We start from the raw sequence: 23913 nt of genomic DNA, 5'->3' as shown, positions 1-23913 counted from the left end.
CTGGGAATGGAACCCAGTGCCTCAGGCATGCCAGACAAGCACTCCGCCACTGAATTACATTTCCAGCCCTACTTCATTCTTTTTTTTTTTTAAAGTCCCCCCCCATGCCTTTATTTATTTACCTATTTTTATGTGATGCTGAGGATCGAACCCAGGGCCTCACACATAATAGGCAAACGCTCTATCACTGAGCTAAAACCTCAGCCCTATTTCATTCTTTTAAAGAGAAAATTGTGATTGTTTCATGGCCACTTCGTAGTTTCAGTATTTCACGCTGGTGTTTTATGCCCTGGACCCAGACACAGGGAACACTATAGCTGCCCTCTCGGCCCGCCAGACTTCTGCTCTTGGCATGCAGAGGATTACAGACGCCTCCATTTGGTGAGAAACCATGCACTCTGCCTACGAAGGGTGGACAGACTGGATGGCCTGGATGGCCGCCGCTGCTGCGCAAGCTGACCGGCAGCCTGGTGGATTGATGCCCCGCTGGCACTGTTGGACTCGCACACAAAACCAGCCACTAGCTGTTGTGAATAGCTACTGCTGCCCGCTAGGCGGCGACCGAGCGCCAAGTCTTCCGTACTGCGCCGGCGCCCCAGGCTTCACCCCGCCTCTCTGCGCATGTGTGACGCGACTGCGCACTAACTGGGCTACAAGATGGCGGCGTCCGCAGTTTGCCGTGCAGCGGGCACCGGGGCACAAACTCTTCTGCGCGCTCGCCGCTCGGTGAGGTGGCCGCGATAACGCTGGACTGCAGGGCTCAGGGCTTCGGGACTCAGAAGAGGAGTAGGCCATTAGCAGTGGCGGGTTGAAGTGGGGAGGTCACCAGGTCAGGGCCATGGAAAGGTCATGGCCGACTGCGGGGATGGTCGTCTTTCTGCTGCTGGCCCGCGGGTGGGAACAGGGGTCTCACAGCGGACCCAGGTGCTGGGGAGCAGTTCTCTAACCCAGTCCTCACTCGCCTCCTGTCCCTTCTCGCAGCCGGCAGTGCTGAGGGCGCCTGCCTTACGGGGTGCCGCAACCTTCGCCCAGGCCCTCCAGAGTGTGCCAGAGACACAGGTCAGCCTATTGGACAATGGGCTGCGAGTGGCCTCGGAGCAGACCTCCCAACCTACCTGCACGGTGAGTGGGTAATTCTGTCGAGGAGCGGGGGACCTCCAGATTGGGCCATCTTTTCTTAGGTCGTGGTGTGACCTTCTTCTCTATGGTCTGGTTTCAGAGTATGGCCCACTCACTGCCAGATTGTCCCAATCCCCGATTCCTGCCCAGCCTTAACTTCATGGGGTAGTGTTCGCTTTTAGCCAACAATCTTTAAACACTTGCTGCCCGCCAAGTAGGGGGCCAAATTCCCTTACAGCGTTTTGCTTTGCTAAGAAAAATATGAGAGAAGAAATGGCGTCCTTGTCTTGAAAAAAAATGAAGAAATGAAGAGTGGGATTCAGAGATTTTAGGTGCCTTACAGGGGTCCACATTTCTCAGCCTCGCAGCCAAGATCACAACTTCCAAGCTAGAACAGGAATAAAACTTCAAGAAATGCAGTTGCTGGATTGTGGTTCAGTGGTAGATGGCTTGCCTAGCATGCATGCATGAGGCCCTGGGTTTGATCCCCAGCATTGTGGAAAATAGAAGGAAAGAATAAAGAAAAATGTACTTGATGATGATAGAGAAATGGGCAGTTTTCCCAAAAAATAAATAAGTAAATAAACACAATCCTCAAAATTGACTCAAGGATAGGGGCTGGAGTTGTGACTCATTGGTAGAGCTCTCACCTAGCAGTTGGGAGGCCCTGGGTTCGATCCTCAGCACCACATAAAAATAAATAAATAAATAAATAAATGTATTGTATCCAACTACAACTAAAAAATAATTTTAAAAAAATTGACTCAAGGATAGAAACTTTGACTAGATGTATGAGTAGGTGAGAAGATTCCCAAGAAATAATCCTTCCTCTGCCATATACACACCAGCTCCAGGGCCAGATGTTTTTATTGGCAGATTCTTTCACTTTTCCAGGAATAGATAATGTCCTGTCATACAGGTTGTTACTGAACACAGGAAACAGTGGTAGGCAACTTTATTGTTATATGGCATCTGACCCAAAGCCTGTCTAGAAAGCTTAGTAAGTCTTTATGTATTGATGAACTCTGCAGTGCCATAGACCGTAGGGAGCACCAGTGTGCTTCTGTGTCAAAGGATACTGTAGAGTAGAAAATGCATCTTCCTTTCTGAGTTATGGATTTGAAATAACATGTTCATCTAAGATAAACATAGATAGGTACATCAATATCTTGTTGGGAATGAGATGTGAAAAACTTAAGTCATCTGTGAACAAATAGTAAATTAAAAGGATAGACCATTGTGACCATGTGGGGGGTGTTTCACAGCATACCAGGAGGCAGTTAAAATTTTAAGATTCTCTCATTGGGTGTCAGGGAGACACTTGACAGTATTTGGTGACTCTGATTAAAACCTTGATTTTTTTTTCAGCCTGGGGTGTGTAGCTCAGTGGTAGAGCACTTGCCTAGCATGGGTAAGGCCCAAGTTTTATCTCTAGAACTGCAAAATAAATAAGTAAATAAAAAGTTAAGCTGGGGGGCTGGGGATGTGGCTCAAGCTGTAGTGCCCTTGCCTGGCATGCGTGCGGCCCAGGTTCGATCCTCAGCACTGCATACAAACAAAGATGTTGTGTCTGCCGAAAACTGAAAAATAAATATTTAAAAATTCTCTCTCTCTTTAAAAAAAAAAAAAGTTAAGCTGGGCACAATGGCATGCACTTGTGGTCCTAAGTCCTTGGGAGGTTCAAGCAAGACGGTCACTTGAGCCCAGGAGTTTGAGTCAGCCTGGGCAACATGGTAAAAACCTCCTCCCTGTCTTTAAAAAGAAAGAAGAAAGAGCCAAATGTGATGGCACATGCCTGTTATCCTTAGCAACTGAGGCAAGAAGATTGCAAGTCCGAGGCCAGCCTAGAGGCAAAGCGCCCCTTGGGTTCAACTCCCAGAACCAAGAAGACAAAGTCACTAGAAGGTTACTTCCTTAATATAAAATATGTAGCATCTTCTTCCTTAAAGATGAAAGGATAAAATCATCAGGGGCTGGGATTGTGGCTCAGTGGTAGAGCACTTGCCTAGTACATGTGAGGCACTGGATTGATTCTCAGCACTGCATGTAAGTAAACAAGTAAATAAATAAGTAAAATAAAGTCCACTAACAACTAATAAAAATATTATAAGAAAATCAGAACAAAGCAGAATTTTTAGAATACAGAAAATAAGTGTTCTTTGCAAATGATAGACTTCAAGCCTAGATAAAATAGAATCAACTGAGAAGATAGTAAATTTAAAAATTTTATTTTGGTGGTGGGATCAGGTAAATGGGTACAGTTAGATATGTCACTGAGTACCAAGAGCTGTGACACTTGCCTGTAATCCCAGCTACTTGAGAGGCTAAGTCAGAAGGATTGCAAGTTTGGGGCCAGTCTTGGCAACTTAGTGTGGTCCTCTCTTGAATAATAAAAAGGGTTGAGGGTTTAACTTGGTGGTAGAGTACCTCCTTGTCCCTAGTATTAAAAAAAACAAACACTATGGAAGGTGCAGTGATGCAGTGTGAGTAGCCATTTGGTTGGTTCTCTGTGCCATGGGCTCTGCTGTAACTCCAAGTACAGGGGTCCTTACTGGGAAAGCTTTCCCTCACCTTGGGATTCATAAGGCCCTATGTGGGGCTTGTGCTGAATTATTCAGGGTGCATTGTGAGTGGTACAAGGATGTTTTGTTTATTTGCTTTGCTGGTGACTTATTGTGCAGGTGGGAGTATGGATTGATGCTGGCAGTCGTTATGAGACTGAGAAGAACAATGGAGCAGGCTACTTTGTGGAGCATCTAGCTTTCAAGGTGAGGCCTGTGAAGTTTTTTTATTCCCTGGGCTTAGGGCTGCCTGTTTTGAGGTTGAAGATCAGAAAAATTAACCTCCTAATTATGGACCTCAGTTGGGGAGTGACTCTGGCTAGTCTTTCTGGAAGAAATCATGTGAGCTTATCGTCTTCTGATTGAGCACTTATGTGTGACTCCCTGTATGAAGTCCCCAGAGCTAAGAAAACCCAAATACCTACAGAAGCCCCAGTTTTCACCAGGCTGGTATGTTCATGCCTGACTTATGGAGCTTTTACACACACAGAGATTCGTATGAATGGCATGTGTTTAGGGGTAGGTTACATCATTTGAACATAGCCATGATCATGGCTATCAGGGGATGTGGAGTATTAATAAAGACAGGTTATTATGAATGTTGGGCAATACTTGCTTTTTCCACAACCTTCTATCCTAACCCTGATCATCTCTGTTCTTTTGACCCATGATACTGTGACCTTGGTCAACTCAAGGCCTGCAAGGGACCTCCAAGGGACCTTGTTCCTGTCCTTGAGGGGAATGACCTCTCTCCTTTGATTTCAAGATAGGGTAGAATTCTGCCCTTCTGCCTTTACTAGGACTGGCCACACAGGTACACTCCTCATCTAATACATGCCTCAGTTGGACTGCTGGCCCCTCCCTAGGGCTCAGGCCTCTCTTTGTCCCCCCTGGTGCTAGGATAACTAGTTCGTGGCTGTTGAGGGACATAAGCTCCTGGCTAGACCTTGCCATTCATTGCCATTGGGTGAACCAGACATTGGATATGTGATGATGCTTATACATGATGAGTTGGGAAGCACATTGAAGGCACACATTGAAGGCTCAGTGCATACAGACTCTGGGCCCTACATCCCCACCCCACAATCTTTGCGGAAGAAGGTACTTGTGGACTACTAGTCCTTTGGGGATTAGCCTGTGAGGGCAGAGTTCCCGGGCTTCTTTTGTGTCTCATGATTGGTGTTCTTGATGTCTGGTTTCAGGGAACAAAGAATCGGCCTAGCAATGCCCTGGAGAAGGAGGTGGAGAGCATGGGGGCCCATCTGAATGCCTATAGCACTCGGGAGCACACAGCTTACTACATCAAGGCACTGTCCAGTGACCTGCCGAAAGGTAATGCTTGGAGGAGAGGGTTTGAAACAGAAGAATCTAACTCTAGGGGAGCAGAGGAGCCCCAGGAGCCCCTGGACAGGCTGCAGAATTGAATTACCCACGAGTTGTGGCCTTGTGGCAGGATGACCAGTAGGGATGGACAGCAGTAGGAGATGCCAGACTTGGGGTTTTGTATTGTCATTGGTCTCCACTGGACACCTGAACATGTCCTTGTGTCCAGTGGTGGAGCTACTGGCTGACATTGTGCAGAACTGCAGCCTGGAAGACTCCCAGATTGAAAAGGAACGAGACGTGATCCTGCGGGAAATGCAGGAGAATGATGCATCCTTGCGGGATGTGGTCTTTGACTACTTGCATGCAACAGCGTTCCAAGGCACACCTTTAGCCCAGGCTGTGGAAGGGCCCAGTGAGAATGTCAGGTGAGAACTGACTGTCTGTATTGTTTATTTTCCTAATTTTCTGCAAATGGAGACAGTTTCTATATTGCCATATGGTCCCTGTGAACCTATTTAAATGGCTGTGTGGTCTTCACTTCAATCTTGGGCTTTGTTTTAGGGTATGTTTCCAAGTATGCCCTTATAATCTAAGGAGGGAACATTTGGCTTGCAGGTGGGAGGTGTTTGAGAGCTCTGACCCTGCCCCTCAAGAGTCACACAGCGTCAGCTCACACCTCAGAGAGGGCTGTGAGACTATCTTGAGGGCACATGTGAGGCAGGGCCAGATGAGGGCTCCACTCTGGGCCTTGAAAGGGTGGTTGGTAGAGATGAAGATGTAATAGGGCCTCTTCAGAGAGGCCATGTCTCTTCTCAGTTCCATTTTATATCCAAGTTGCTATGGATTGGTAGAGACTTGATCCATATGGGCTGTATGTTTTACAGGAAATTGTCTCGTGCAGACTTGACTGAGTATCTAAGCAGGCATTACAAGGCCCCTCGCATGGTGCTGGCAGCAGCAGGAGGTGAGTGATGGGCTCCTTGAAGCTCGGGGTAGGTGAAGCCTGGCCTTTGTAGTCAGAACCCCCATTTTCACTCCAAGGGACCTTGTTCCTGTCCTTGAGGGGAATGATCTCTCTCCTTTGCTTTCAAGATAGGGCAGAATTCTGCCCTTCTGCCTTTACTAGGACTAGCCACACAGGTACATTCCTCATCTAATACATGCCTCAGTTGAACTACTGGCCCTCCCTAGGGCTCAGGCCTCTCTTTGTCCCCCCTGGTGCTAGGATAACTAGTTCGTGGCTGTTGAGGGACATAAGCTCCTGGCTAGGCCTTGCCATTCATTGCCATTGGGTGAACCAGACATTGGATATGTGGTGATGCATATACATGATAAGTTGGGAAGCACATTGAAGGCACAAAATGTTAGGGGAGTTCAGAGTTAGTTATAGTGGGGACAGGTGAAGCATGAGTCTTTTACCAGAGGCCTGAAGGATGGTAGGTATTTGTTAGGTGGGGAATGGAGGACCTTGGCAGAGGTGTCATGTTCTAGTAATTTGTTATAAGATTTGTTCTGCTGAGTGGGGCCAGAGCAGAGCAGGCTAACTAGGGATGAGGTGTGGCACATGCCTGGAGAGAGATAGCAGGAGCTAAGGAGAGACTTGGGTTTTCTAGACTTAAGTTCTGTAGTTGAAAACCTCATACAGATCTGGATGTGGGTAGGGGAGGAGGTTCAAAATGCTTCCTGCTTATGGTCTTGGCAACTGGGTAGGTGAAAAAGACTGATAGGAAGAGCATAACTGAGGGATTTAGAGCCAGGAAACCTGGGACCAAGGGCAGTGTGAGCTACTAACACAGACTTTTCGAGTGATAGCAGAACTGGGGCAGGCTGTCCACTGCCACAGTGACCACTGGTTAAATCACTGGGGCAGCAGAGGCCTCTTGTGGAACTGAGGAGGTGAGACCTGGAAAGGAGTCCTGAGGGTATAAGTTTATGATGCTCCTTGTAAGTATTCTCAGCTCTCAGGGAAACCAAAATTCATCATAGCCCTGCAATAGCACCTCTTTGTGCCTCTCACTTGCCACTGCTTTCATGACCAGCACCCAGATCTGCTTGTAATAGGGCTTGAGGGACAAGGCATCCCCGTGACCTTATTCCCAGGAGCACCAGTCTTGTTCTTGATACAGGTGAGATGATGCTTCTAGAATGAGAATCGGCAGCATTCCCCACCTTTTTTTTGTATCAGGGATTGATCCCAGAGGCACTTAAGCATTGAGCCATAACCCCAGCCCTTTTTTATTTTTTATTTTAAAGTAGGATCTTGCTGAGGCTGTAGTCCTCCTGCCTCAGCCTCCCAAGCTGCTGGAATTACAGGTGTGTGCCTGGGTCATGGCAGCCCTTTTTTGGGGGGTGGGGGTTACTGCGGATTGTACTCAGGGACACTCAACCATTGAGCCATATCCCCAGCCCTGTTTTGTGTTTTATTTAGAGACAAGGTCTCACTGAGTTGCTTAATGCCTCACAATTGCTGAGGGTGGCTTTGAACTCACGACCCTTCTGCCTCAGCCTTCCAGGCCACTGGGATTACAGGCATGTGCCCCTATATCTGGCCTTTTTTGTTTGTTTGTTTGTTTGTTTTAATATATATTTTTAGTTATAGGTGGACACAATACCCTTATTTTATTTTTATGTGGTGCTGAGGATTGAACCTAGTTCCTCAGGCATGCTAGGTAAGTGCTCTACCCAGTCCCATGGCAGCCCATTTTTAAAGTGCTGTTTTTGCTAGGCACGGTGTTACAGTGTCTCAGGAGACTAAGGTAGGAGGATCATGAGTTCAAAGCCAGCCTCAGCTATTTAGAAAGACCCTGTCTCTAAAACAAAATATACAAAAGGACTGGGGATGTAATTCAGTGATTAAGTGCTGCTGGGTGCAGTCTGAGGGCTGGGGTTGTGGCTCAGTGATAGAACATTTGCCTAGCATGTGTGCAGCCCTGGGTTCGAGTCTCAGCACTGCATATAAATAAATAAAATACAGTTTATTAAAAAAAAAAAGTGCTGCTGGGTTCAATCCCAAGTACCCCCCCCCCCAAAAAAAAATGCTGCTTTTCTCTTTTGCCTGACACCATAGGAACTGTTTGATCCTGAAGTGTCTTGTCTTGCCTGTGAGATAGGGTCATTTGGCAGATGCTCCTCTTCCCACATCTTATCTCAATGTTGTATTTTCCTTCTGCTGTCTCCCACTGAGACAGGACATAGGGTCTTGCACCTGTCTGTGATTCCCCCTGGCTAGCCAGTAACTCCATTGCCCATGTCCTCAGGAGTGGAGCACCGTCAACTGCTAGACCTCGCCCAGAAGCACTTCAGCAGCGTCTCTGCGACATACCCAGATGACACCGTGCCTACTCTAAGTCCGTGCCGCTTCACTGGAAGCGAGGTGTGCTGCCTGGTGGGCAGGGATGCTGCTGTCAACTGGGGATTTTGAGAGAACCCTCATATGCATGGCTATCTTGTGACCCCATAATGACTCAGAAGTAGGGAAAGGGTCTTGTGCCTATTGCCTGAGGATGATTTTACACATATGTGCATGCTTCACCCACACCCGCCAACCTTTCTGTTTGTCCTGGAAGTCTGGCTATACTGTTCCTCAGCCCTTGACATGTACTCTTTCAGATTCGCCACCGTGATGATGCCCTGCCCTTGGCCCATGTGGCCATTGCAGTAGAGGGACCCGGTTGGTCCAACCCGGACAATGTGGCCCTCCAAGTGGCCAATGCCATGATTGGCCATTATGACTGCACTTACGGTGGTGGCGTGGTAAGTGTCAGGATTGAGCATAGGACCTTGCCTTCAAAGAAGAGAGTACTGCCGGGTGCATGCCTGTAATCCCAGCAGCTTGGGAGGCTGAGATGGGAGGATCACAAATTCAAAGCCAGCCTCAGCGAAAAAATCAAGTCACTAAACAACCCAGAGCATGACTCTAAATAAAATACAAAAAAAAAAAAAAGACTGGGGATGTGGCTCAGTGGTTGAGTGCTCCTGAGTTCAATCCCTGGTACACCACCCCACCCCACCCCCCAAAAAAAGGAAAGAAAAGGGAGTACTAAGCTGTGGGTTTCAGGGTATGTGGGCCAGAGATAAGAGGGGGTGCTAACCATTTGTGCCCCTGGCAGCACCTGTCCAGCCCACTGGCTTCAGTTGCTGTGGCCAACAAGCTGTGCCAGAGTTTCCAGACCTTCAATATCTGCTATGCAGAGACTGGGTTGTTGGGTGCACACTTCGTCTGTGACCGTATGAGCATCGATGACATGATATTCTTCCTGCAGGGCCAGTGGTGAGTGGCAGCTGGGAACTACTGGGTGGGATAGAAATCTTGGACCAGAGAGGTGGGAGGTTAAGAGTCAACACACTTGTCACAATGAACACTACCATATACCTGTCCTTTACTCCCTGCTTTAGGATGCGCCTGTGTACCAGTGCCACGGAAAGTGAGGTTACTCGGGGCAAAAACATCCTCAGAAATGCTCTGGTATCTCATCTGGATGGTGAGCCTTTTATCCCTAAAGGAAGGGGTAGAATAGTGCATCCTGGCAGTGACAGCTCATTGTAACCATTATTACAAACCAAGATTGGAAAAGAAAACATTGAAGGTCATGCCATGCTCCACCACCCCAACTATAGGGGTTTGAAGCTTTAGGTAGACATGGGGGTAGCCCATCACTGTGGAAATAGGTTGTTAGAAAATGATGGTTGTGGTCTGGAGTCAGAGCAAGGTCTTTGTTAACCTGATGCCAGAGATTTTAGGTGTATATGTGGGTTCAAGATTGGACTGAGTAGGTCTCTAAGCTTTCCCCACCATTAAAGGCACCACTCCTGTGTGTGAGGACATTGGACGCAGCCTTCTGACATATGGCCGCCGCATCCCCCTGGCTGAGTGGGAGAGCCGGATTTCGGTAACATGGGCCCCTGGGAGAGGTTCTGGAGTCTTGGCCTAGCAGAACCCTGAAAGGGGGTGGGATGTTGATGCCTGACGGCAGACTGTTCCCATAGGCATCTCTATTGTCCTAGGTAGCTGTCACCCATAGGGGTGATGTAGTCAGAAGGAAGGGCAAAGGCACTAATGACTGTAGGGGATAGGTGGTGCCCGTGGATGTCTACAGTAGGGAAAACCTTGCCACCCTTTTTGGATGAGGGAAATGTTCCACAGTACATGTGGGAGATCTTGGTCAGCTGGAGGAGGCTGACTGAGGTGGTGCCCAGTGCCTATTAGTCAGTTTGTCCTCTGCCTCTCCCTGCAGGAGGTGGATGCCCATGTGGTGCATGAAGTCTGCTCCAAGTATTTCTATGACCAGTGTCCAGCAGTGGCTGGAATGGGTGAGTGGTCTAGAAAGTCTGCTCTTTGTCCTTTTCCTCAGATCCTTGTCCTAGTCACCCCTTCCACTTCTGCTCCCCTACCTCCAGCCTACATTGAGAGAAGCAATTTGAGGCCCCTGAGAGTAGTGTGGCTACCAGGGAGTTCTTGCTCAGAAAACCTGTCCCAGCAGCTCCCTGACTCCCTGCCAAGGTGTCTTCATCAATATCCCTTACCCACCAGGTAACGGACACCCTGTTTGTTGGGTGGGGCTCTAAGGGCCTGAGCAAGAAAGGACAGGCTCTGCACCCCTAGGGAATGTTGTCTTCCCTCTCTTCACTGAAAGCCTGTCTTGTGCTTCTCTGGGCAGCAGCTCTGAGCTGGGTATGGCACATGGCCAGGTGTCCCTGTACAGAACAGGTACCCCACCCTGACGCCTCACCCTATCCCCACAGGCCCAATCGAGCAGCTCCCTGACTACAACCGGATCCGTAGTGGCATGTTCTGGCTGCGCTTCTAGGCAGGATGCCTGTGCAGGCAAGAGGGTAGGATCGGGGCTCATGATCCCCCTCTACAAACATGCCACTCTGGCACCTCAAACCCATGCAATAGATACCACCAATAAAGTCCTCTGTTGAGAATTGTGTTGTACTTCCTTTATTGGCATGGAGTCCTTCAGTTCATGGAGGAACAAGCACCTCCCACCAGTTCTACATCCCCTGGATCTTCTGCCTTCCCTCCCACACAGGCTGATGTGTTCTCAGCCAGGGGTAAGTTGGGGGCTGCAGCATAGAGGCCGGAAGTCTCTGATGCTTGTAAAGAACCCACTCCAGATGTTTCTGCTCAGCATGTGGCATATTAGCCAGCTTGTCTCAAGAGTGGGATGTGGGAGTTCATGGGAATAGCCCCAGCCTGTGTCCTAATAGGGGTCCCAGCCTGGAAGCTAGGTGCTTGGGTGGCAAACCCCTCACTGCGGACCCTATACATAATTGCTTCCTGGCAGTCCCTGGTCTGGTAGGACAGATCAGGAGGGGCCAAGAACTTTCCCTAAGGAAGCTTTCTTTGTGTTTACTCTGAGTCCTGCAAGAGGATAGCCTGGGGCACGGAATTCTCTTGGTTTCTAACTGCTGCCTGTACAGGCAGAGTAAGAATGCTTTGCCCTGATTTGCCACTGACTCAGGCTCCAAGAATAGCCCTGAGCTCAGTGGGGCCTAAGCCCCCTCCCTCCACTAGATCTGTCTCAGGCAAGTCCTGAGCTGTTGTTATGCTGTAGATCCCCTCCCCATTTCTTTTTTCCCATTTCTTTTTTTTTTTAAACTTTTTTTTGTTTTTTAGTTGTAGATGGCCATTATTTATTTGTGGTGCTGAGGATCGAACCTAGTATCTCTCACATGCTAGGCAAATACTGTACCACTGAGTCACAATCCCAGCCCCTCTCCCTATTTTTTTTTTTTTTTTTGTGGGTGTGGGTGTGTGGGTGTGTTGGAGGAGGGAGGGTACCAGGGATTGAACTCAGGGGCACTCGAACACTGAGCCACATCCCCAGCCCTATTTTATATTTTATTTATTTAGGGTCTCACTGAGTTGCTTAGTGCCTCACTTTTGCTGAGGCTACCTTTGAACTTTTGATGCTCCTGCCTCAGCCTGTGGAGCCGCTGGGATTATAGGCATGCATCACTGCACCCGACCCCTCCCCTCTCCCTATTTCTTGAGGCTATCAGGACCTAGTGGAGCTCTCAGCTGCCTTGTCCTTTGTTTACCCCTTTGGGTCCTGGTTCCCACAGCAGGTGGACAGGTATGCCTCTTTCTGTACCCTTGCCCTGTCTTTCCACATTCAAGTTCCTGGGGAGCCCAAGAGTGAAAAAGGAAGTGAGGGGCTTGAGTCTCCTCTGAGGATGTCTTTGGCTGGCAGTCATGAGCAGGAGTCCTGGGACAAGTTTGTGGGGATAGGGCTATGCTGAAGTCTTCCCAGCATCTTAGCCTGAAAATAGGCAAAACCTTGAATTAGTCTCACTCTGACCCAGTGCCTTTCCCTTACCCCTACTTCATGCCACAAGTTGTCAATTAGGAGACACCTGTCTAATACCTCCTATGGCCTAGGACTGGGGCATTTAGCAAATCATCTTCCTATTATGTGACCAATTGGAGGAAAGCTGTTGGGTGGCATAGAACCTTGATGGACCAAACCCCAGTAGCTTTAAGAGATGTGGCACCCAGACAGGGGGGATCATTGCTAAGTCTGTTGCCCTAAGTTTGAGCTCCTGAAGGAGGTCACTTGATTTCTACACCAATGCCTGTCCTCCAAAGTCCAGGTGGACTGGACATAAGAGCTGGAGCCGCTGGGAGTCATCTGGTCTCCTTGTATTCTATTCAGGGCATTTGATATTTCCTTTAGAGGCATGTTGGGGAGGTGCACTGGAGGTTACTATGTGACTTGGTCAAAGCTGAGATTTCATTGGCACAGGGACTTGGCTGGATTTCTGTGCAGTCCTGGTGAACCATGCTGTGGTTGTGGCCATAGGGAGAGCTAGGGTAGGTTGTGGAGGTACTTGTAGAACAGAATCCTAGCAGAATCTCTAGCAGTATGGGAGACTTAGAGAGGAGTGGATTGGAGGGGACAACCTGCCCAGCTTTAGCTATGATTCTGGTGAGGAGTTTGGTAGCATCTAAGACAATAGGATCTATATAGCTAGAACCCCAAGAAGAGTCCTTGATTGGAGACATAGTGCCATTTTGCAGAGCTGGCGTTTAAACCAAGGAAAGGAGTGTCTAGGGAAGTATAGGATGGAGAAGTTTGAACTCTGGGGGTCTCAGTGCCCTGGAAGAGGTGCAGGTAGGTACTGGCCTCCAAGGCTATGCCTTAGGCTCTATGTACTCATTCTCAGCCTTCTTCCTTCCCAAAAGCCTGTCTCAAATATCTTCTGAGTGTCTCCCTCACAGCAGCTCTTCCTTTCTGGGTGCACTTAGTTCTGGTGAGCTTTGCCTGTATGCCCACTTTTTCTAGCTGAGTCTCCTGTCTTTTCCTAAAGGCTGGATGCATGTGTACATATATGTCCATATTGTGCATTCCTTCTCTGAGACCCTGTTCTCACCTACCCTTACAGAGGAGGTGATAGTCTTAGGAGCAGGAGCTGCCTCTGATGAGAAGTCGTTTGGTTTTCTGCTACTTTTACTTAGAGCACACCTTCCAAGGTTGGGGTGGGAGTCCTGGGACATAGCTGAGGAGACCTTGACCTTGGAAAAGGGTTTTGGGTCCCCTAAGGTCACTGCACCATGTTCTAGGATAGTTGGGGATGGGGGATGGTGGTGGCAGACAGTGAAAATGGGCAGATCCAGCCTTCATGGGCAACAGGAAAATAGGCATTATTGGCTGGTCCTCACCACTCTGAGGTTTGGCCATACCAGAAAGTCCAGAAAGACTCAAGGGGAAACATGTGATAGAAATTCTATCCCCATTCCCTGACTCAGTCCATGGATTGATCTCCATGGGAGGAAGGCTGTAGGGTCAAGCATATTGGGAAGGGGCCCAGTAAGTGTAGATATGTAATGGGCTGCCCAGAATTATCTAGGACTGGCAAGAAAACAGAGATCAGGGCCCAACTGGGGGCTGGCTTTTCTTGGGAGTGTCTGCCTTAGTGTTACCCAGCTGAAGAAAGATGCATATGCAAAGACTCACTTCCTCTGGGCCTAAGTGGAGACTGTTTATAGTCACAGTGTTAATTAGAGGAGAGGGATGGGAAATCAGCCTGATTAAGGGGAGAGGAATAAGAGAGGGGAGGTGGTATTTATGAAGGAAGAAGCTATAAGTATATTGAGAGTGACTTCTGGGCCTGGTAGGGCAGTTAGGTAGAAGACTAGATTGAAGGAAGGAACTCCAGCAGATCAGAATAAAGACATGTAGGTAGGGGGACCTGGCTTGGGATGAGAACACCAGGAGGTAGATTCCTAAGGGATCAGCTGCCACAGTGGGTGGTCTCACCCTCCACATATGGACTACCCCACTCCCTGAAAATACAGCTGGAATGCATCCACCAGGGACTTACTCAAGTCATAGTAGGGAGTGCAGGGGTACTGGGATGGACACTTATGCATAAGCATAATACAGGTTCTCCCTCCAAAGAGGAGGGATGCATTAGTTATATCCAGCCCAATGGGGCCTTGATCTCCCTCAGGCCCAGTTTCCTCTTGCTGGAGGCTGCTCTGTCAAGGAGGTTGGGGTGGGGCACAGGAGACCCACCAGACAGAACATGACTGATTCACAGGAGTGTCCTTAGTCGGGACCCATGGCCTGCAGGCTTGTCTGGGCACCCCCTAGTTGGGGGTGAGTCATCTTCAGCTGCAGCCCCTGCCCCCCCCCCGCCCCCACCATCCTGCTGCTACCCTTTGGTCTGCAGGAACCTATTCACATTTCAGCCTCCAGCTGTCGTGACTGGTCACTCTGACCTAAAAGAACAAGCCTTGTAATCCCAGATGGGGTTGAGGAGTTCCCTCATCATCTGTCAAGAAAGGGGGGGGATTCCCAGAACGCAGGATGGGGGCTTTGCACTTAAGTGCGTCATATTATCTGTCTGGGGAAAGAGGGGTGAGGGCGGTAACCTCTCAGGGAGGTGGGTGAGGGCGGGCCATCTTTGGTCCCCGCCCGCTGCTCCACCCGCGGCTCCACCCGCCAGATCGGGACTTTTCTGTAGAGTGCCTGCTGCGCAGAGGCTGCGGCGGCAGCGACGGCGGCTGCAGGAGCAGGCGGTTTCACAGGCAAGATCAGAACTCGGGGTGGGGGAACACTGAGTTGGGACCTAGTAAAGCCAACGGGGCAAGAGACAGAGATGGGAGTATCTCTGATCGTTTCTATCACCCAGGATGAAGCTGCGGCTCCTGTTGGCCGCGATCTGTGCCGGGATCCTGACCGGGTCGTCCAAAGTGTGGGCTCAGCCCAGGGAAAGAGGTGGGCACAAGCTAGGAAGAATCCGGTAGTACCTTGTCACCCATGGCTCTACTTGGCCTTCATCACTAATACCTTCCTCCATATCTCCACAATCCCCATGGATTCCTCCTGGGGGCATGCCTCCTAAATCTCTCAGACTCCTCAAATGCTCCACAATCTGGTGCTGGGTTCTTCCAAATTGCCTCTTATCCTGCACAGACCCAAATTCTGGCACCCTAGATGCATGCTGGGTCTTCTGCTTTATGCCACTCCTCACTGGTCCCCTGAGACTGACCTCAGTTCCAGATAGATCCACACCAGTGTGGGCAACTCTCCCAGCACTTTGCAATTCTCTGCAGGAGAGTGTGCTCTGGGTCCCATTGTAGCTCCCTCCAAAGCTCCCAGGCCACACAGAACCAGCCAGTTTGCATAAGTATATGAGGCCTACTTGCCGCCTTGCCCCTCAGTTACAGGGGACCACAGTGCCTGGAGGAAATGGGTGGTCTCCCAGAAAAGGTCTTAGTCTTTCCTTTCGGCTCCAGTGACCTGCACACGCCTTTATGCCGCTGACATCGTGTTTCTACTGGACGGCTCCTCCTCCATTGGCCGAGGCAACTTCCGAGAAGTGCGGGGCTTCCTGGAGGGGCTGGTGCTGCCTTTCTCTGGGGCAGCCGGTACACAGGGTGTTCGTTTTGCTGCAGTTCAGTACAGTGATGACCCGCGGTAAGTAGTGGCCCTAGGGAACTGTAGACCTCACCAAGACCCCTTCTACAGACAGGGTACAGAGCCCAGAAACCTGTAGGCCAGGCCCTTCCAGATGGGGGCCTTGGGAAGCCCAGAGAGCCCCTCCCTAGCATCTCCTCTGGAGACAGGAGAGAAATTCACTGGGAAGAGTGCTGATGCCTGAAACACTTCCAGGCTAGTACTCTGCCCAACACAGGAGGCTCTGTTTCCTTATCTGGATAGAGATTTGGAGTCCAGGAGGGGACCCAGGAACTCTCTTCATGTTCTAGCTCTCTGACTCTTTCAAGCCTCTCAATTCACCAGAAAGGCTCTCTGACTGGCAGTGTCCACCTTCCCACAAGTGAATCTTCCACATACAATTATTTTTTGGGGGGTCCCAGGATTGAACTCAGGGCACTCCACCACTAAGCCCCATCCCCAGCCCTATTTTTTTTTAATTTTTATTTTTTAGTTGTATGGATACAATACCCTTATTTTGTTTATTTATCCATTTTTTTTTTGTGGTTCTGAGGATCAAACCCAGTGCCCCACATGTATGAGCCAAGCACTCTATTGCTGAGCCACAACCTCAGCCTCCCCAGCCCTATTTTGTATTTTATTTAGAGACAGGGTCTCACTGAGTTTCTTAGTGCCTCACTGTGGCTGAGGATGGCTTTGATCCTCCTGCCTCAGCCTCCTTAGCTGCTGGGATTACAGGTGTGCACCATTGCACCCGGCAACATATAATTATGTAACCAGACATCCTATCTCCCTAGAACCTCAAGGGCTCCAGGTCTACCCAGATGCCATAAGTGGAACACAAAGTAGCACCTTGGGAGTTTATTAACTTGGAGGCTTTAGTGATGGGGGGCAGGAATCACAGAATAAAGGGCACCCTTAAGAGGCCTCAGCCAGAGGCTTTCTGGAGACTGTGGTTGGAAAAGGTCCTGACTCCTTGCCTGTTGCTCCCTCCCCCTATCAGAACAGAGTTTGGCCTGGATGCACTTGGCTCTGGGGGTGATGTGATTCGTGCCATTCGTGAGCTCAACTACAAGGGGGGCAACACTCGCACAGGGGCTGCACTTCTGCATGTATCTGACCATGTCTTCCTGCCCCAGCTGGCCCGGCCTGGCATCCCCAAGGTGATCCCTAACCCCTACCATGGCCTTCCAAGGTGACCCCAAAATAAATGTCTGAAGCAGCCCTAATTTGGCCTCCGCACCTGCTCTAGGTCTGCATCCTGATCACAGATGGGAAGTCCCAGGACCTGGTAGACACAGCAGCCCAGAGGCTTAAGGGACAAGGGGTCAAGCTGTTTGCTGTGGGTGAGTACTAAGCTAGGTGACAGGTCAGCTGGGGTGGACATATGGGACATATAGGCAACTGAGTCCTGATTGGGCATCACCTCAGGAATCAAGAATGCTGACCCTGAGGAACTGAAGAGAGTTGCCTCACAACCAACCAGTGATTTCTTCTTCTTCGTCAATGACTTCAGCATCTTGAGAACCCTATTGCCCCTCATTTCCCGGAGAGTGTGCACAACTGCTGGTGGTGTGCCTGTGACCTTGCCTTGTGAGTTCCTGTCCACACTGTGTGCCCTAACCTGGGCCACTTACCTAACCCTAGCATGGGAGTGCTGAACCCATCACATGTGCTCAGACCCCTGGTCCTCCTGCCCCATCACCTGATTTCCCTCATTGGCAGCTGTTGACTCAACAACTGGCCCCCGGGACCTGGTGCTGTCTGAGCCAAGCAGTCAATCTCTGAGAGTACAGTGGACAGCAGCTAGTGGCCCTGTGACTGGCTATAAGGTCCAGTACACTCCTCTGACAGGGCTGGGACAACCACTGCCAGGCGAACTGCGGGAGGTAAGGATGTCAGAAGTGATAGGAGGGTGGCTGAGGACTTGACTGGATAATATGAGGTAACCTCTAATCCTGGGCAGGTGAATGTCCCAGCTGGTGAGACCAGCATGTGGCTGCAGGGTCTCCGGCCACTGACTGAGTACCAAGTGACTGTGGTTGCCCTCTATGCCAATAGTATTGGTGAGGCTGTGAGTGGGACAGCTCAGACTAGTGAGTAATTCTATCAACTTCTGACCCCATTCACCTAAATACCCTCCAGCCCCAGAATCCTTGCCCACTCCTGATTCTATTTACCCCCAGCTGCCCTAGAGGGGCCAGAGCTAACTATCCAGAATACCACAGCCCACAGCCTCCTGGTGGCCTGGCGGAGTGTGCCAGGTGCTACTGGTTACCGTGTGACATGGCGGGTTCTCAGTGGTAAGTGAGAAGTGTGGTATGGGGAAGTTCCTGCACTTCAGAAGAGATTATAGAGTCCTGAGTCTGCAGGGCCCATTGACCCCTCTATGATGCCCCATGCAGGTGGGGAAACACAGCAGCAGGAGCTGGGCCCTGGACAGGGGTCATTGTTGCTACGTGACCTGGAGCCTGGCATGGACTATGAGGTGACTGTGAGCACCCTACTCGGCCGTAGTGTGGGGCCTGCTACTTCCCTGACTGCCCGCACTGGTGAGAAGGCTGAGCACTTTCTTTAGGCTGGGTGGGCAGGCAGGGTAGGGCAAAGAGGCCATTGATGTCCCATGTGCCCTTGTCAGACTCTTCTGTTGAGCAGACCCTGCGTCCTGTCATTCTGGGACCCACATCCATTCTCCTTTCTTGGAACTTGGTGCCTGAGGCCCGTGGCTACCGGTTGGAGTGGCGTCGTGAGAGTGGTCAGTGCAGGGAGAGGGCTGTGCAGGCAGTAGTCAGGGTTAGGCTTCAGCTAACCTGACTCTGTCTTCTTGCAGGTTTGGAACCACCCCAGAAAGTGGTGTTGCCCTCTGATGTGACTTACTACCAGTTGGATAGGCTGCAGCCAGGCACTGAATATCGCCTCACACTCTACACTCTGCTGGAGGGCCGTGAGGTGGCCACTCCTGCAACTGTGGTCCCCACTGGTGAGAACTCTCAGCCTAAGTGACTGGGGAAAGTGTCAGGTACCCAAATCAACTCTCATTGTGCTCTCCAACAGGACCAGAACAGCCTGTGGGCCCTGTGATGGACCTACAAGCAACTGAACTGCCTAGGCAGCGAGTACGAGTGTCCTGGAGCCCTGTCCCCAGTGCTACTGAGTACCGAATCACTCTGCGCAGCACCCAAGGTGAGGGGAAGCAGCCAGAAAATCTCTAAAGTTCCAGCCCTCAGGGTCTGATTGCACCCTTGCCCCATTCCTTCCACTCCTGGATCTCTATAAGCTTTTCCCTGTCTCTGTCAATATACCTCCCAAGATGGCAGTGAGCCCAGAGCTGTCACAGGGTCTTGGTCCTGGTTTTGACTTTGGCCCCTGTCTTTAACTCCCAGAACTCTGGCCTCCTCAGCTGGCTCTGTCTCTACTCCTTGCCCCACATCCCTGTCCATAACTTTCATCCTTCTTCATAGCCACAAGCTCTTATCACTGCCCTCTCTTATCCTAGCAGTGACTACTGTCCACACCAACCTCTCATTTTATGTCCTCATCGAATACTGACCTTTGTCATCCTGCATCAATTTCTTTTTTTGTTTTTTTTTTTGAGTTTGCCTTTTTTTAAATTATGATTTGATATTATATTTTTAAAAAATATTTATTTTTTTTGTTTTAGGTGGACACAATATCTTTATTTTTATTTTTATGTGGTGCTGAGGATCGAACCCAGTGCCTTGCTCATGCCAGGCCAGCACACTACCACTTGAGCCATACCCCCAGCCCCATTGATATTAGTTTTTAACTTTTACTTTCTAAAACAAAACGTGCATATTATAGAATAATACCATTTGTAAGTATGATTGGTGCTGATTGCTTACCATGAGAATCTTTTTTGTTTGTTTATTTGTTGTTTTTAGAAAAACGTGTATTCTGACACATTATATATACATGGAGTGCAACCCATTCCAATTAGGATTTCATTCTTGTGGTTGTACCTCCATCAATTTCTTTCTTTCTTTTTTTTTTTTTTAGAGAGAGAATTTTTAATATTTATTTATTTTTTTAGTTCTCGGCGTACACAACATCTTTGTATGTGGTGCTAAGGATCGAACCCGGGCCGCACGCATGCCAGGCGAGCGCGCTACCACTTGAGCCACATCCTCAGCCCCGCCTCCATCAATTTCTATCAACGGCTTATCAACCTTGATTGCTGTCCACTGACTCCTGTCATCTTACAACCTGTGTTTCTATCTATTTACCCCTGTCATCCAGTGTCCCCATTCAACACTGGCCCCTGTTAATCAATGTTGCCATTCATCACTGGCTGCTTTTAACCTGTGTCCTCATCTCTCACCCTTTTCATCTGTGTCCCATTTTCACTAACTCCTATCCCCCATGAGTCATCTCATCATGTGTCCCTGTTCATCACTGATTGCCATTATTTACATTCTTGTCTCTAACTGACCCCTACCCACCAACCCTTCCTTCTCTTTCAGGGGTTGAGAGAACACTGGTGCTTCCTGGGAGTCAGACAGCCTTTGATTTGGATGATGTTCGTGCTGGGCTCAGCTACACTGTGCGGGTGTCTGCTCGAGTGGGTGCACGTGAGGGTAGTGCTAGTGTCCTCACTATTCGCAGAGGTGAGCCCTGTGAGAGGCTTATGAGGAACAGCTGATTGATTGACTCCTGCTCTGATCTTGACCCTGGCCCCTGTCTTTAACTCCCAGAACCAGAAACCCCACTTGCTGTCCCAGGACTACGAGTTGTGTTGTCAGATGCAATGAGAGTAAGAGTGGCCTGGGAACCTGTTCCTGGAGCCAGTGGATTTCGGATTACTTGGAAGACAAGCAGTGGTCAGTGTGGGATGTGCAGGGGTATGATCAGAGTATGGGGAACTAAGGGGATAGACAGAAGTCATGCCAGCATTTCTCTCTGTTCCTAGGTCCAGAGTCTAGTAAGACATTGCCCCCAGACGCTACTGCCACAGACATCCTGGGGCTGCAGCCTGGAACCTCCTACCAGGTGGCTGTGTCTGCACTTCGAGGGAGAGAGGAGGGCCCCCCTGTGACCATCATAGCTCGAACCGGTCAGGGCCTGACCCAGTTCCTTGGATCTCTGCCTCTAGTGTCCATTCAGACTCCTATACCTCTGTGCTCAGATCCCTGCTTCTCCCCAGAACTCCAGTCTCCCCCTTACATTCCTACTGCCTCTTCCTACTGCTTTCCCCTCCAGTCTCCATGGTCTCCTTAAGTCCCCACTTCTTCATATTCGTCTGCCTCTCCCCTAAATCTCCCACTATCTTTGCCCTGTATTTCTACTACTTATCCCTCAGACCCTCACCACTTTTTCTCCTGGACCTAACTCTCAGACTTCCACTTTCTCATTTGACAGACCCCACTCTGTGCCTCCTAAAGTCTCTACCAGATTTCCCTCTCTCTGTCAGATCTTGTTGTCTCTTATATTCCTGTCACCTGCCAGCTCAGATTCCCATTCCTTCCCCATCTGAACCATTCATCATCTCCTTTATCAGGTCCCTGTCTCCTGTTAGACTCTCATAGTCTTCCCTTATCAGATGATTCCTGTTCCCTCCCCCATCAGATTCCCCATTGCCTCTCTTCCCAGACCCAGTGGGCCCAGTGAGGACAGTTCATGTGACTCAAGCTGGCAGCTCATCCGTCACCATTGCCTGGACCAGGGTTCCTAGTGCCACAGGATACAGAATTTCCTGGCACTCAGGCCACGGTGGGAGTCAGGAGTTTGGTAGGGTTGTGGGTGGCAGATCTGGATGGAATAGGGGCTGGAGTTTTTCTTGGGGGTCCAGGTTGAGGGTTGGGGGACAGAGTATGGCTAGCCCTGGAATTGCTTCTATCCCTGTTCCCAGGCACAGAGAAATCCCAGTTGGTTTCTGGGGAGGCCACAGTGGCTGAGCTAGATGGGCTGGAGCCAGATACTGAGTATACAATACACCTGAGGGCCCAAGTGACCGGTGTGGATGGGGCCCCTGCCTCTGTTGTTGTGAGGACTGGTGAGTGGACCCTGGCTACCTGCTAGCCACCACACCACATTGGCTATTTTGCCTTACTGTGTAAAGTCTCTACCAGAGACTTTCCTGACTGTTCCAGCTGCCCATTCCACCGCTGCTCAATGACAGTCCTGTCCATTCTGAACCACTCATGATGATTAAGTATCCATAACAGTATGGATGTCCCACACTGCCCACTATGAATCACTGACCTCCTCAGGGTTTCCTACTCTGACCAGTCCACCCTAAACTCACCTAACCTTCAGATTTTCTCTGCATTTACCATGCCTGCACTGCCACCCTGTTCTCTGCTAGATACCCAGTGGCCCTGATCTCTTTCCTTGCCTGTGTTCCTAGCTCCTGAACCTGTGGGCAGTGTGTCCAAGTTGCAGATCCTCAATGCTTCCAGTGATGTTCTTCGGGTCACCTGGGTAGGGGTCACTGGAGCCACAGCATACAGACTGGCTTGGGGCCAGAGTGAAGGTTTGGCTCCCTGGTTCACCCTTGTTCTTTATGACTGGGATTGCTCCTCTGGCACAACCCTGACTGCTGGTCTTTGCTTGCATGGCCAGGTGGCCCCATGAGACATCAGATACTCCCAGGAAATACTGACTCTGCAGAGATCAGGGGTCTTGAAGGCGGAGTCAGCTACTCTGTGCGAGTGACCGCACTTATTGGTGACCGAGAGGGCGCACCTGTCTCCATTGTCGTCACCACACGTAGGCGGATCTTGGGTGGGAGCGAGCCTTGAAATGGGGTTTGGATTGTCTGTGGGGTGGGGCTGGTGCTTGGATTTGGAAATGGGACCAAGTATTGGTAATGAGCCAGTAGGGGCAGGATCTGAGAAAAGAGGAAGGGTGAAGCCTGAGACAGGTAGAGCGGCTAGTTGGGACAGGTGAGTGTGTGGGATTGACATTGGGGTCAGTCGGTGCAGAGCTTCCCTGAGTCCCACGTTTTCTCTCAAGCACCTGAGGCTCCAACAGCCTTAGAGACACTTCGCGTAGTGCAGCGCAGTGAGCACTCACTGAGACTCCTCTGGGAACAGGTGCCTGGGGCACATGGATTCCTTCTTCGCTGGCAACCTGAGGGTGAGAGGTGCCCCAATAGGTTAGGGACCTAACCAAGTGGGGGCAGGGCTGTGGGCAGAGCCAGTGAGATTGACAAGGTCAGTGGGAGCAGGGTCTGCAGGATCTGAGACAGGGGTGGGATTAATCAGTGAGGTGGGTGGGACAAAGGAGGCCCTAGAGGATCAGTTGGGTAGGGTCAGAAAAGTAGGCAGCTGTAGGGAGAATAAGGAAGATCAATAGGGAGGGTGAACCCTGAGTCAGTCAGTGAGGTTGGTGGGGGTTAGTGAGGAGTGGAATTCACTAATACTGGTAGGTAGCATCCTCCCACATGCTCCTGGTCCCACCCTCATTTCTGCCCCAGGTGGCCAGGAACACTCTAGGGTTTTGGGACCTGAACTCAGCAGCTACCTTCTGGACGGGCTGAAGCCAGGGACACTGTACCATGTGTGGCTGAGTGTCCTAGGGCCAGCTGGAGAAGGACCCCCCAGGGAGGTGACTGCACACACTGGTGAGCCCAGAGGTCCCACTCTGCTTTGGTGTGCTCGGGTTGGGGCTCGTCCCCTGCCTCACACTAATGATCCATCCTGATTTCCTGCACCCCAGATTCTGAGTGACTTCTGTTGTCCTCCTACACACTTGACCCTAGAGTAATCACAGCATGACCTCCCATGACACTTCTCTAAGATAACCTGCTCCAGGATCTCAGAACTCTCTCCTTTGGGTTCTCAGGACACCTTGATCTTTGATTTCTCCTTCAGAGTCACCTCGTGTTCCAAGTACTGAACTAAATGTGGTGGAAACCTCGATCGACTCAGTAACTCTGGCCTGGACCCCAGTGTCTGGGGCATCCAGGTACATCCTATCCTGGCAGCCACTCAGAAGCACTGGCCAGGGTGAGTGTGAGGCCAAGGTTGGGGTGGGCT

General features: G+C 50.2%; 2 protein-coding genes across 3 annotated transcripts in view; both read left to right on the top strand.

Moving 5' to 3' along the window:
• Positions 1 to 616: 616 nt before the first annotated feature.
• On the top strand, positions 617 to 10934 carry Uqcrc1 (ubiquinol-cytochrome c reductase core protein 1). 2 transcript variants are annotated; one of them, XM_026383891.2, is made up of 14 exons: positions 617 to 726; positions 982 to 1122; positions 3801 to 3887; positions 4883 to 5012; positions 5233 to 5431; positions 5891 to 5970; positions 8264 to 8379; positions 8616 to 8759; positions 9116 to 9276; positions 9402 to 9487; positions 9807 to 9895; positions 10241 to 10316; positions 10404 to 10536; positions 10749 to 10934. In XM_026383891.2, the coding sequence occupies exons 1-14, from the start codon at positions 658 to 660 to the stop codon at positions 10768 to 10770; spliced, it is 1533 nt and encodes a 510-aa protein (XP_026239676.1). In that variant the 5' UTR covers positions 617 to 657; the 3' UTR covers positions 10771 to 10934. The 2 variants fall into 2 exon arrangements, with proteins under 2 accessions (XP_026239676.1, XP_026239677.1); XM_026383892.2 differs by lacking the exon at positions 10404 to 10536.
• Positions 10935 to 11025: 91 nt separating this feature from the next.
• Positions 11026 to 23913, top strand: part of Col7a1 (collagen type VII alpha 1 chain) — a 36991-nt gene continuing 24103 nt past the window's right edge. Inside the window, exons 1-23 of the mRNA XM_026383973.2 lie at positions 11026 to 11063; positions 15150 to 15235; positions 15757 to 15937; positions 16920 to 17079; positions 17169 to 17262; positions 17348 to 17509; positions 17642 to 17805; positions 17883 to 18012; positions 18103 to 18219; positions 18322 to 18468; positions 18555 to 18671; positions 18747 to 18896; positions 18971 to 19099; positions 20398 to 20541; positions 20629 to 20754; positions 20844 to 20987; positions 21524 to 21643; positions 21783 to 21926; positions 22281 to 22406; positions 22496 to 22642; positions 22889 to 23011; positions 23352 to 23498; positions 23749 to 23883. Coding sequence (XP_026239758.1) covers positions 15151 to 15235; positions 15757 to 15937; positions 16920 to 17079; positions 17169 to 17262; positions 17348 to 17509; positions 17642 to 17805; positions 17883 to 18012; positions 18103 to 18219; positions 18322 to 18468; positions 18555 to 18671; positions 18747 to 18896; positions 18971 to 19099; positions 20398 to 20541; positions 20629 to 20754; positions 20844 to 20987; positions 21524 to 21643; positions 21783 to 21926; positions 22281 to 22406; positions 22496 to 22642; positions 22889 to 23011; positions 23352 to 23498; positions 23749 to 23883 — 2992 coding nt within the window. The 5' untranslated portion in view covers positions 11026 to 11063; position 15150. The remainder of the gene's footprint in view (positions 11064 to 15149; positions 15236 to 15756; positions 15938 to 16919; positions 17080 to 17168; positions 17263 to 17347; positions 17510 to 17641; positions 17806 to 17882; positions 18013 to 18102; positions 18220 to 18321; positions 18469 to 18554; positions 18672 to 18746; positions 18897 to 18970; positions 19100 to 20397; positions 20542 to 20628; positions 20755 to 20843; positions 20988 to 21523; positions 21644 to 21782; positions 21927 to 22280; positions 22407 to 22495; positions 22643 to 22888; positions 23012 to 23351; positions 23499 to 23748; positions 23884 to 23913) is intronic.

The sequence above is a fragment of the Urocitellus parryii genome, chromosome 2 (assembly GCF_045843805.1).
Source record: "Urocitellus parryii isolate mUroPar1 chromosome 2, mUroPar1.hap1, whole genome shotgun sequence".
Classification (NCBI taxonomy): domain Eukaryota; kingdom Metazoa; phylum Chordata; class Mammalia; order Rodentia; family Sciuridae; genus Urocitellus; species Urocitellus parryii.
This window is presented reverse-complemented; position numbering and strand designations above follow the sequence as displayed.